Source organism: Neodiprion pinetum, chromosome 3, assembly GCF_021155775.2.
Source record: "Neodiprion pinetum isolate iyNeoPine1 chromosome 3, iyNeoPine1.2, whole genome shotgun sequence".
In the NCBI taxonomy this organism is placed as follows: Eukaryota; Metazoa; Arthropoda; class Insecta; order Hymenoptera; family Diprionidae; genus Neodiprion; species Neodiprion pinetum.
The window spans coordinates 39,957,978-39,971,932 of record NC_060234.1 but is presented as its reverse complement, the minus strand read 5'-3'; the positions used below and the strand labels follow the sequence as shown (position 1 = coordinate 39,971,932).

The 13,955-nt window shown below is 39.9% G+C and overlaps 1 protein-coding gene across 5 annotated transcripts in view; it reads left to right on the top strand.

Annotated features, from left to right (window-relative positions):
- The window catches only part of GABA-B-R3 (gamma-aminobutyric acid type B receptor subunit 3), a 103,204-nt gene that overhangs the window by 80,475 nt on the left and 8,774 nt on the right, over positions 1 to 13,955 (top strand). For all 5 annotated transcript variants that reach the window (XM_046616010.2, XM_069134223.1, XM_046616009.2 and 2 more), the window contains 4 exons: positions 1,874 to 1,934; positions 12,052 to 12,175; positions 12,487 to 12,603; positions 13,371 to 13,509. In XM_046616010.2, coding sequence (XP_046471966.1) covers positions 1,874 to 1,934; positions 12,052 to 12,175; positions 12,487 to 12,603; positions 13,371 to 13,509 — 441 coding nt within the window. The remainder of the gene's footprint in view (positions 1 to 1,873; positions 1,935 to 12,051; positions 12,176 to 12,486; positions 12,604 to 13,370; positions 13,510 to 13,955) is intronic.

Below are 13,955 nucleotides of genomic sequence, written 5' to 3'. Positions count from 1 at the left end.
CCAGAGGTCTGACAATGTCACGTTTATGCTGATAGATGCGAAACCGCGCGGAAACGAGAGGGTTCAAGACAAGGTGACTCTGTGGAATCGGCGAGGATGCGGCGAAGGGAAATATGAAGGGTGAAATACGGGGAAAGAGATTGACTCCGGGAGGACAAGGATGGCGAGACAACCCTCCGCAGATTTGGTCGCTGGCTAACGGAGCCAGCTACGCACCATTTGGCACAAAGTGACGAAAACTTCCACCCGAATTCAGGATGGATCAGGCAAGCCGCCTGAATCGAAAGTTAGGATTGTTGTTAATTGCGCTAATGGCAGTGAACACTAGTGAATCAATTCATCTCTGCAATAGGTAATGTAAATGGTTCTGGACAAGCTAGAATAACACAAGCTATAATTAAATGTCAACAATTTGAGAAAAGTTTCTACAAGTTGAACGTTTAAAATGATTAAACACATTGGTGACATTGATACGATTCTAATGTTTCTGGGCTCTACTCGATGGGTAGATTTTCCACATGGATTGTCCGATACAGATTCAAGACATTTTGCATTATTAGAGGTAGTGAGGTTTTAACGGCGAAAATACAGTTGTTGCAATAATTAACGCACTGACACAAATCTATTTTCATCCTATCTGGATATAACTATAAAATGTAAAAAAAAAAAAAAAAATTGTCGATGATTTCCTGGGAATTTATAAAGTAAACGAAATAGAATCGAAAACTTTGAAATAGGATGAAAAACACCAGATTTCTATAATTCTGAAGCCTGTAATTATTAAAGCTTTTCTCAAACTGTTAACATCTTAGCTTGAATCATTCCGATTTGCTTCTATCCATTCCTGTCGCGAAGTAGGGATGCTTTTTAATTAGTGTTCACTACATCATCGAGGGAAATAACATCACCGGATATGTTCTCTCTGATCCTAACTTTTGATTCGGACAGGCCGATCCATCATTCTTAACTCCGGGATCGAATCGCAGACTGAAATTTAACCATGACGTATGACACGCGAATCGCACATCGTGACCCAGCTCCGGAAGGTGGAAGGAAGAGAACCTTTATTTGCTGAAAAAGACTCCGGATGGATGTAGTCCGGGGAATCGGAGGAAAAAGATTTACCTTTGAGCCACAGGGCAAACTTGTTGATTGACGCCTCTGACGTCCGAAGAGCTTGTTGTCGTTACGCCACGAAACAAGCAGGGAATAAGCGTGAATATCAGAACTGTTTGGAAAGGTTTCCCTCGTAAACTGGCCGCGGCTTTTACGCCAGTTAGACCAGCTGCAGCGCCCTTATCGGGCCTCGCTTGCCCGGTATAAAAATAAGAACCGAGTAGAGGCAAAATCGTGCAAACAATTTCAAGACCTCATAAAGCGAGGTTCATCCACGGTTGGACCCTTGGGATCGTTATTTGCGCCATTTTCTTTCATCCACATTCCAATGCACGGCTTGTATCGGTTGAATTTGGTGCAACCCGTGGATCCACCGACGCTTTCTCATTGCGTGAACAATTTTTTAGACGCGTGGGTTACAAGTCAGCGATGAAAAAGCAGCAGCTCAATTTACTGGAATAATGGCAGATCAGAAGCGAACTAAGTAGCTCATCTCAGAAGCGTAATGGGCTCGTTCATGGCCAGCCGAATACCTTGTCCCAAAGACTGCCGAGGTTGAATGTTCCCTCCTTGGTTCAGGGTCACGCCGTTGTGGTTAATCACGCGTGAATAATTTGTCAAGATTAAGTTGAAACCCGAAGTTTCAGAAACAGCTGAGTTATTGCCGCTGCTAGTTTTTTCGATTTCTGTAACCGATGCGTTCTTCTTATCGATTCCGAGCATATCAGGTATCAACATTTTTCTCCTTCTGTTTCAGGGTCCGGTGTCGTTTAAAGGTGCGGATCGAATCGGCATCTCGGCTTTTTATCAAATGCACGGTAAGCCTCGTTAATCTCTTAAATGTCTTCGTCTTATCAGATGTATTAATCGTTGTGATCGATCGTTCGAAGCTGTTTCACGCAATTGCTGAAAATAGATCGCTGCTATAAATACTCCACCAATAAACTCCCAACCTCCTCATATTTTTCACAACATTAGAGTCACTCGCTTACGAACAATTGTGACGCGGTAATTCTGCATATTTGGCAGCAGGACAATGGTCCTGCATTTTGGAAACGTTCGTCACGCGCGATGAGCTGCACACTGATAATTCAGCCATGCTTGCAGACCGGCCAGAATGAAAGCAATTGAGGGGCAAACGCAATGCATTGTGGTTGTCCCTGCTTGCGGGATGCGATGCAGCTGCGGTGATGTGACGCTCTCGAAATTCAGAACCGCCATTATCATTATTACGTCATCATTGTTTTGGGCAAATTAAATGAATGTTCCAACTTCCGTCATCTCAAATTTTTCGATAACATTTGACGATTTGACGATAACAATATTTATCCCGATAAATTTTTCACCGCTGATCACGAACTGTTTCCATCCTTGTAGCACATCTGCGATTTAAATTGGGACACCTGCGGTTTGCTATTCACGCGATGAGTAAAGCTTTCAAATATCGCAATCGATTCACTGCCAGTTTTGCTCTCTTTTAGAACTTAGGCAGATTCGTACAACGCTGTCAAAGCTCCTCTCTCCATAATACGTTTGTAATTAATGGGCCAAACGAGATCCCGAGGGGTGCAACTTGACTTCTACGACCGTAATTCCTCGGCCGTCCACGACTGCGCATTAACACACCGTAGAAAACTATTTAAATTAGTTTTCCCCGTGAATTCTATATCGTTGAAATAATTTCTCCAGGCTCGAATCGAGGATGCAAGTAATTAGCGCACCCTCATACCTCACTGTGAAAACAAATTAACGACATCCCTTACCGCGAACATCGGGTCTTGTCAACCGTACGTCGGCCTTGTTGCATTACAGAATAGATTAAGGGTCGTGTTTTTGACCCTCCTCCACATTTGCTTGATTAAACAAAAGAAAATTCACTTACTGCCCGCGAATTCTGGCTCTGACAATTATTTAAACTGTTACGAATTCGGAATAAATTGCAGTTATTTTCCGCGCTCCTCTTTGTATACGCGCGATATTTTGCATTTTCACTCTCTTTTCAACTTTGAACCAAATGTTTGATAAAACGGAAAAAAATTTATCAGAAGAAAAAGTCGATCGAATCTGAATCCGCGGGCGCCGATTCCCAAGTGACTTGCCCGCCTTTGAGCAAGAGTGAAAAAACAACCCTGCACATATATTCCTCCTATACTTGTCGAATACTGAATCTGATTTCAAAATATTGTCGAATAATAATCCTGCAGAGCAACTTTGATTAAACGAGTACTGTGTTGTCAATCAATTTCCAATTTCGGAGAATATCGCAGACGTGAATTTCGTTTCATGAAATTTTCGATTATATGCATATTAACGCGGTGATTATTATCGGAAATTTCTGATAGTGAAATTTTGGAATTTTATCAAGCAAACCGGTGCTGTATAAGTTCAAATTAATTATTCACGGAGAGCGGCTTGCAGAGGTAAACTAATTACAAAATATGCTGACCAATCAGCTTAAACGAGGTAAGCTTCACATGCTTGTGAACTTTAATCCTATCAAGGTAACGGAAAACTCGCAGTTTCAACGAAAAACTATATCTTAAATTAGACAGTCGAAGGAATAAGTAACGAAGACTCGCAAAGCGATGTGCAAAATTACATAAGTCGATGATTTATTTTTATAAACACAAATTAACTCGGCGAGTAAAACGATAGTATTTCCGATAAGAAGACAGCAAACACCGATGTGGAATTATCGAAAATTGAAGAACAATAACGGTAAATCCCTGCAAATGTCAAATGAGTATTTAGAAATAAAATAAACGACAGGAAAGAATCCATCGTTACTAGATCAAAGGAATTGGCAAGCGAAACCCTCTTAAATATCCATTTCGCTGAATATCGTAATTTCCCTCGCTCCCCACGCATCTGACGATCCAGGCTTGATTTCTTTTTTTATTCCGCTCTCTCTCTCTCTCTCTTTTTATTATTCATACAAGATAAAAACGGTTGAGGCGGGAAAAAATGCGATGTGAACTGTGAGCCGGCTTAGCACTGATGTATTTATCGTTTGACATGATAAAAACCAAAGAGTCCCTCGGCTTATCGAATTTCAAAGACTTCTCGGAGGACCGTGAACGGATATATACACTCAGGCCGCCTAGGCTTGGAACACATCGATTGCCTTATTATTAGTCCCGTTTTCAGACCGTCAAACGCTCGCCCAACTTGATTTCATCGAGTGAATTTTCTCATGCTCATTTTCAGTGAAATCACAGCTAACCTCCAGTGGCCATCACAATCCTCGTATCGTATTGAGGGTAGCGAAATCGAGGGAAACTTGGATCGAATGTCATTAGTTACTGCGTACTCGAGTTTTGACTTTGATCAACTAATTCTAACTTCCAATAGCACGAGTACAACTTCCCTCAACTAAGCTCATCGAGAATTGCTCATTGGGGACGTTTGAACGACGCCAACTCGCCGACGATTTGATAGATAGATCAGCGACGGAGAGTTTCGGATACCTCTTTTGTACGAAAAGAATTTGGCTCGACAGATCTGACAAAGTGATTAGAAATCGTGCTGATTATTCGTCACAAAAAGGTGAGAGTCGGAACCTCAAACTTTTCTTCCCTGTTCTTGGTGCTTGCGCGGCGATTTGGAATCGGCGTAATGAATTTCTAGTTCGCAACTGTGGCTTGTAAGCATCGATGCGATTGCTAAAATTCTACCGCAATTCAGTCACCTCAAACTCATTGTCAGTCTGCGAAAAGTGCTCAACGGATGCTGCCGATTTCTGTAATTGAATGTAATACAAAATTTCGCAACTTCATTTTCTGTACTTGAAGAGAGATGAGAAAAAAGTTAATTTCTGCATGTAGTGAAAAGAGGTTTTACATGACCGTCATTAAATATTTTACAACGCGAATACCGAAAATTCTTGCAGGAGAAATTATTCTCGGTAGTCGGAAGTGCGAAGTGCTACTAAAATCCTCGACGGTAAAATTACGGTAATAAACGCATCGTAAACCGAGGGTGGGTCGGTTTAATTTCTTCACATAGTGCATGCACTTTGTGTACCTGTAAAACGTGACAAATTCAAAATAAAAATCAGCAAATATACAGCGAATGAAAATCGGATTTAGAAATTCTGGCGAAAAATTTCAAATGTAATTATTATACAGGGTGTCTCGTTTTAATCAATGCAGTCAAATACCTCGAAAACAAAAAGTGTGAGTGAAAAATGTTTCAGAGAAAAGCTGTAAGGTTCGAAGAGGGAAAGAAAATAAGAGTGTCAAGTTTTCCGTAATTATGGATGTCGACTTTGTTTTTTTTTTTTTTTTTAATAGAACAGTATATTTTTCGGATCGGCATCTGAAAGGGCATTTAATTTTGCTCCAAAAAGTACAGCCGTACTGACCACACAAACATGACTGATAATGAGATACGAGTCGGTCAAGTTACTATAAATGGAAGATTCCTGCAGTACTTGGTTCATGAATTTCGCATGTTATACAGGATTCGCAAAGGTCTGCATCTGACAGGGGACGAAGTAAACGCTCCCACTGTGACCCTTTTTACCTTTTTTTTTTTTTTAATGGTTATATTTATTATAACTTTTATCTTTAATTTTCTGGATTATTTGCTATTGTAAATACGGTTCGCGAACACAGTTTCATCCTTGAAGATTCTGATAAAATGGATAAACATCCTTTAAAAATAGTCGAAATATGAAAATTTCGAATTAACCAAAATTTAAACTGAACAATTAGAATTATAAATTAGAAAAATTTAATAATTTAGAAAATTAAAGATACAACTTGAAAAACAAGTAAATGGACCGGCTCGTATCTCGTTACCAGTCATGTTTAGGTGGTAAGAATGCCGGTACTTTTTGATTCCCTTTTAAATGCCGACGAGAAAACTATACTGTTGCATTTAAAATAAACCAAGTTGACCTTTATTTGACCTTGGCGGGTCCACTTGCGGAAAATCCGACACTCTCGTCTTCTTTCCCACTTCGCGCCTTACAACTTTTTTCCGGAAGAGTTTTTACTCACAGAGATATTTGAGTGGATTGATTAAGATGAGACACCCTGTATAATACAGATACTCAACGAAACTTTGTTTTGACGTATGAATATCCAACACCTTTGAACAGCGGCTTAATTATTCTCCGTGAAGAATTCACGCTAATCTGTACTAAATTCTAAATGAAGGAACGAGGCGACAACTCAATAAGAACTTTCTACTTTTGAGAAGCAATCTATTCCGTCGGTACTCCATATAATTAAGGCAAATTGCTGTGCTCTCCGAACTTGATGAAGCGGATTCCAACAGAGAGTATCGCTTTCATCTACCGCATCTTTGGACACTTAGAAACATCTTTTATGCCGTGTCCTCGAGCTTTGCGATTCGTTTAGAATCGCTACCGTCGCGTAAGCACTTCCGGCCTCTCGATACACCGGATCTGAAATCCACTTCTAGCGCAACTAATACCAATAAAGTCAAGAACCGTGACTTTCACCGACGCAAACGATGCCGTTGACTCTTGATTTCGCGTAAATCATGATTTGCGGGCTTTTGGTTCTCATCCGGAGAGACTTTGTCTCCGATATTTTGAGCATTCCGATGTTGATTACAGAAATAAACACTCGATTGACTTCGCGTCAAATGTTGTTACGTGGGAATTGGATTACCGTATTATTATTTTGTAATTAGTCGGCAGGCGGCAGAATCAGAAACGAAATTTCGGAAGCCATCAATAACGGGAAGCTTCTTTTCACTCCAGCTTTTGATTATACGCTTGTATATACCTACGGCTTCTAATTTTCATCCAAAATTTAATCTCACCCTCCTCTCTCACCCTTCTGCAAGTTAAATAATTTACGATCATACGCCCACCATCATTTACAGTTAAGTATTCACGAAATCTAACTTTGGATGGAGACGATGATCGTCTGGCTATAACAGAAGAACAATATGCCCATACCTTTGACCTTTCCTGCAAGCACGTTCGTTCTATGGTTGTTAATTGAGTTCATCAACGTGTCAACCTTCCCTTTGAAACGTTTAATTAGAACCGAACAGCGGGGTACAACAGCATCGAGACTCGCGTTGAAAATCACGATAACAATATCGACCATATTTCACGGCTACGAAGTCACACGAACGCCGATAATTTCAAACCGAAAATAAGAAAACAAGTGTACCCAGTATCTTGATCAATATTGAGACTCGGGGTTGAACTCGTCGAGCGTAAAATAAATTACGTCGAGCGACGAAATCATCCGTCTGGATCAACGATCTAATGATAATCGTCCATTCGCTCGACCCAAAGTTTTGCTCAAGGAAAATAGATCGCACCTGAGGATTGTTAACGCCTCGATTGATCGACGTCGTTCAGTGGGAATAATTCCCGCGTCTGGTTATCCGCAGGGGTTTGATCAGATACGGTGAACAGAATTCTTCCCGACCCTTGAACGTGTTGCACTAATACCGGCATCACGAGACACTAACTTTGGTCTCCTCCTCACGGCGGCGTGAAAAACGAAAGAGAAAATCCTAAGCCAAAGTGACGGAGGGAGGAAGAGAGGAGGAAAGGACGCAAAGTTCCTCAGGGCAATTACGACAGTGACACCTGACGTACCTACGAGATTTTGCGAAGGGATTGACTGAATTTATGGCCGTCGAGGCGAAGCCTCCGTCGAAAATAGGCCTCGGAAAGACTTCGGAATTCACCGCCTGTCGCTGGGAATTCTTGGGCTGCCCCATCTGGGACTCTTCTTGCATACGCAATAACGTCGCAGGCAGGGATAGTTGTCGCTGAAAATTTTGTCGGAGCGTCGGAGGAGGGGGAACATACATCCCGCAAAACGTCACATTGTCATCGCTGATACGCAATTCGTTTTGCAAAATTTCAAACGAGCAGTTTATTGTTTTTTTTTTTTTTCAATCAGCAGGATTCGCACTTTATCTCTTTGCACTTTCCAAATGTGTTACGAATTCAGTATTATTACGCGTTTCAACCCACCAAAAGAATCCGGAAACCTTGTACCGTCGTTCTGACGGAACATCTTCGATGTAAGATGGAACGCTGCGGATTACCGAGTCTTTTGACTTCGCTGCATTCGTGATTGTTAATCCGATGAATTTCACCCCATTTTATCGCATTTATCATTATCAACCTGATCAAGTTGTCGAACGAAATTGTTCCCCTTCTTACGGTAAATTTCACCCCATTTATGCCCTGGCGAATATTAACACTCTGATTGGTAATTCTCTCTGATCTTCGGTTCGTCTTCTTACTTTCTTGATTTTTTTTTTCCTTTTTATTAAGTCCCCCGTTTCTCCGTTCTCAGAGAAAAAAAAAAGCAATTATTGTGATCAACCTGAAAATGAAAAGTTGAGTTTTCGCTAGATCTCCACGTTTTGAAGTACAGAGAATCATCTTTAATCGTTTTTAGATGGACGTGTGTGTGTCTATACACGTATGCGATGAATTTGTTAATGGTGGATCCGTTATGGTTGTTAAAAATTTTTTCAAATCGTCACATTTTCACGTAATATGGTATCCAAAGGCATCAGAAGCATTAATCACAAATCTGAATTTTTAGTTCGAAATTCGAATTGGATATTATGCTTTTCTTTCACTATAAACTTGGAATCTGCAGTGTGTGAACGGGAATTTGGAGAGCTGGCTCATTGCCAGTCTGAAGCCACTTGTGAGTTGGGCAACTATCAATTTTTATTTATGAAGAAGATGACGTGGTTTTTGGGAGAAACTTCTATCTCGACGACGACATTGCCAATCATTCAACGAAAGTTTGCCCCACGGTGGAGGAGTTCGGAAGTTAAACAGTCAACGATCAATATCTTAAATCCTGATCAGGGATCTAGAAGAACAAACGACCGTCCTCTCGTTTACTAAAAGCGATCCAACTTTCGAATTACCTTTTCTGCTGCCCGACGACCGTCCTTGCGTACTTGGAAAAGTTGACGAAGCTTCTCAGACGAGCGAAAGTAAAACACATTACGAAAGTCCTTTATATGTCTACAGCCCCGTACGATCGAAACCTGTAACACAGACTCGCGCTGAAAATCCGTTTCGCACCTTCAAGTCGAAATCGAATTTTGTCATTCTGAATAATTCACACAGTCCTTGAAAATAAGTGTCTAGTCGAACATGGCTTAAGATTAAGAAAAAATGAACAAGTTTTCAGCTCTGAGAAAAAGGGCAGGGATAATTAAAAAACTATCCCCACGATGGTCCGCGGATTACGAGAATATGTGCAAGTAATGAAAGGATCACTGTATCGTGAATTGAAAGGAGTCTCGCGTAAGCGGCTTAGAATATAACCGTCGGCTATGTGAAAATTTGGAGGAAGCCTCTCCGAGGAGAAGATAAGAGACTAATTGTGAGTAGACCGACCAAATTATGGCGGGATATGTAGCAGCTAAAGCGGTGGTTAAATTATAACGGTCAATTTATTTCAAAGGATAACCCTGCGAGTCTTTTTTCTCACCATCCGTCTTCAGTTTCTTTTGTATACAAAAAACGGCCGGCCACTGATCGTTACGAAATATCGTACATTTTTGCAACTTGGGAAATTATGCCTAACGAACCGAAATAAAAAAGACAAATAAAACACCCTCCGAATATCTCGGGACAAGGTCGATGATTACAGGCGGGTAAATTCAGCGCTTTATGATATTCTCTAATGACAGCGAACCCAATTCATGCGGGGATGCGGTTAATTAAACTTCATCCATGAGCAAAGAAACGCGTCGTGTTTGTGTTTAGATTAATTTCTCTCTCTGTCCCTCTCTTTCTTTATCCCTCTCTATCTCTATCGGTAACTCACTCACTCTCTATCTCGTTTGCATCATTTTATGGTAGAATAGATACAGCAAACCGTCCTTTGCCAAACTCTTTGATAAAATTAATTGATGCGGGTACGCACGGAGAGGAATCTTGAAACCGCAAGTCTCAGTCGATCCAATCAGCAGGATTCACACCTTGTCGAACAATTCGTTATTCTCACTCTGCCAAACATCGGTATCCAATCTTCTTTATGTTTTTTCCAACCCTCCTAACACTTGGAACTTAACTTTCCGTTTCTTGGAAATTCTCTGCCCTTCAGTGGCTAAAGGTATGTAAGTTGAAACGAGGAAAAATGCTATGCGACAGCTTGTCACCTGCTATCTGGCATACGAGTATCACCAAAATTATCGATGTTTGTTGAGGAAAATTTTGTGGTCCTCGACGGTTTTACGCTCAACGCTATAACGCGGATTTAAACGTAAATCATCTCGCGATGGGGGAGAAAACATATAGCGGAGTGCAGTGATAAGCGAAAGCATCGTTAAAGGGGTGAATCAGCCAAACACGTAGAATGCTGTATAATTTATAACGCTAATCAATCTATCACTAATTATCTTATGGTCCAACGATTATAACATCCAATAATTGAAGGTCTTCTAAATAATCGGGAATATATACACATCTGTCTTTATAAGTTCTTTATGAAACATTCATGCTTCTTGGAGATTAATGCTTCCACTCGTTGGATCAGGAAAACTTATTCAAGTCATCTAAATGTGATATTCACCTGTTGTATTGTCGCGTTATCTGCTTGAACGAATTAGCTCCCAGATTTAAGATTGTCGGTCGGTCGGATTGAAATCGATAGTTTTTATTAATTTCGTAATGTGATAGTCGTAAATTGATTGCTTATCAAAAGTATTACATTCCTGAGCTACTAAAAACTTTCATAAATACAATAATAAAAACGCTGGAATCGCAAATAAAAGCCTAGATACCGATTCTTCGATTCAAATCGCTTGAAAATGGTTAAAAGTCTAGTAGCTTCGTTCGATTTCACTCTACATTAGCTCATTTTATTCACTAGTCAATTCGATATTGACATTTCGTGAACGTAATCAATATCGATGCAATGTTGTGAAATTAAATTTTCAACAATGTCAACATGGTGAAAAGGAAGCATTTCAGTGAATCTACTGCTAATAGGATGTTGAACAGATGAACCAAATTTTGAACAATCGAGTAAAATCGAATAAATCTAGTATACATTAAACCATTTTTAAACGGTTTGCAACGAAGCATCGATACCCAAACGTTTGTTTCTAATTCCATTACACTTTTTCTTTTCACACAGCCATCATTTATACCGAAGTTATTGTAGGTACGCACAGATTAATTTACGGTTATTCAGACTAACGCGTAGGTCCACTTCACGCATTTATTGCTAGCTCCATCCCAAAACTTCCCTCTTAACCATGCCGTAAACATTCGTTTGATCGAATAGCAGCCGCACTAGAGAAGTTGAAGCTCGTCGTGCGTTGTTCACTGTTCGTAAAAAATGGATGTAAAGAAATGAGAAGAGGATAAAAAACAATACACACTTAAGTATGCGCTTGTGCTGCAGACTCCGTAAGATCGACGTTTGCTATCGCGAAATGTAGCATTGTTCGATTCGCCTGTTTTTAGGGGTCACGTATTTCCAGTCTTTCATTTTCGATTCCTTGTCCTAAAAAATATGCCAAGGTATTGCTAAATTGCCGGTCGTATTGCTAAATGCGGTGAGGAAGTGGAAAATATACGTCTATATTATACATTTAAACGCTAATTAGATTAAGAATCAGAGGGGTAATTTTTTTCGGGCAAACCTTTACAGTGCCTCGATTAATAACGGACCGAATTTACTGCGTATATAAGAGAAAATATTGCGCGTCCGATTCGATATACGCGAATAAAAATGAAGCGAAAATGGATAATAATTTCATCTTCCACTGAGCTGAATAATTAAAAAATATTCTCATCGTCGACAATTTTCACAGCCCCGAGCCAATCAACGCGCTAAATATTAACGGTTCATGTATTGCTGATGATAACTGTAACGATAATTGATCGACGTACTTTGAATTTGATTCGACATTGATTTCACGATTTATTTTACGAAAAATTTCCAGGCCACACGTTGAGAAGAATAGCCATCTACACACCGACGAACGGAAGTTTGACGATGACTTGCGCAGGTTGTGCAACTCCGCAGTGGCCAGGTGAACATCCGCCAGCAGCTCGCCGAGTCTGCCGGTACGAAGGGAGAATGAATATGAAAAATGGGAAAGATACGCGAACGTAGTCGAGTCGAGAGATTAATGACGGAAGGAAGAATGGGCGGAGAAAGAAGCAAAACGAATACAAAAGCGAAAGCAACGAAACAAAATGAAAAAAACAAAAAAAAAAAAAAAATAAACACCATTGAATATAATACAGATTACAATGAAAAAAGAAAAAAAGAAAAAAAGAAGTAGTTTTTAATTGACACTTATTCCAATTGTTGAGCTCCGCGTGCGGAATCGACTATATAAATAATTATTCCCCTTATCTCGGCACAATTTCAGACTGAGGGTAGTTACCGTCGCCCCCGGAGTTTTCCTCGCCGTCGCTTGCCTCGCCAGCGTCGGTGCCACCCTGGCCCTGGCCTTCCTCGCCTTCAACCTCCACTTCCGGAAGCACAAGTAAGCTAGAAACTTGCAGCCTTGCAGTTTTATACGCGCTGAATAAGGTTGAGCGAAATTACGATCCCAACTAAGAATATAAGCGTACAGAATTGCTTGAAAACGTGCAATATATATGCGAATCATTTTTTGCCTCTTTGTACTTCGAATCTTTCTGTTTTACGGAATTAGAATTTCGGGCAACCTTTACTGTCCGGTTCTTGTTTTCTTTTTCTTCAACCCTTTCAGTCACTGTCAGTTTTTATCAATAAACACATGCAAAAAAAAAAAATGTATTTTCGTCAATGTCATTCGGTAGCGGAGATGTTTTGTAACAAACGTATACTAAAAACGCTTGGAATTCATTGGTTGACGAACAGAGATCTCAGAATGGCCATTGGATTTACAAAATTCAATGCATAGGGGTAGTCTTTACCCTCCTCAGGGGTGCATATAAATAGTATTGAGTGTTGCACCTATTCTCGGCCTAAAATCGCACTGTCTCAAAATAAATATTCATATAAACCTCATTCAAGAACACTGTCTGAAACAATGTTGATAATTCACCTCGTTTCCATGCCATTTTATGGGTTGTTCTTAGTTTTATTAAATTTTTTACATCAGATTTGCATTCAGCGTCGAGAATTACATAGGAAACGTATAATTACACTTCCGTGACAAAAAAAAAAAAAAAAAAAAACAGAATTGCGTGACTGAAAGAGTTCATTTTATTGTCGACGTGTAATGATAATTCATGAAATAAAACGCGACTCGTTATGTGGAAACAGAAGTATAAAACTGTCAAGTCCGAAACTGAATAACATCGCTGCCGTTGGTTGCGCCCTCGTCTACGGAGCTGTGATTCTCTTGGGACTCGACGATGCTACCCTATCTGACAGTGACGCATACTTTCCGATAGTCTGCACCGTAAGTCTATGTTTACCAAATATTTTTTAAACCGATACACTAAGCCGAAAGTGAACGCTTAGTATTGTAATGACGATTAATGTTTAGGAAAAATCATAACGATGTTGCAACCTTAGGATTTTCGGGAATTGAGTAAACCGTAATACAGAGTGAAACGTCAATTAAAATACAGTATTTTATTCCCTAATTATTCGTTTCCAACTGCAATCTCGTTTTACGGTTTAATTATAGATTTGACAAGTTTTTACAAGTTAGGAATTGTTTGAATAACTGTTTTGGCAGAAGATGAGTACCGTTCAAAAGAGTGTGCAGGGGGTACAAAGGTTAGGTCGATAAGATAATAAAATAACAATCAGTTTTTTATCGCTTCAAACTGAAACGCAGTTGAATATTTGCATGAATATTTCCATAGCCTCTGGATTTTTGCAAAACGTCGGTAAAAGCCA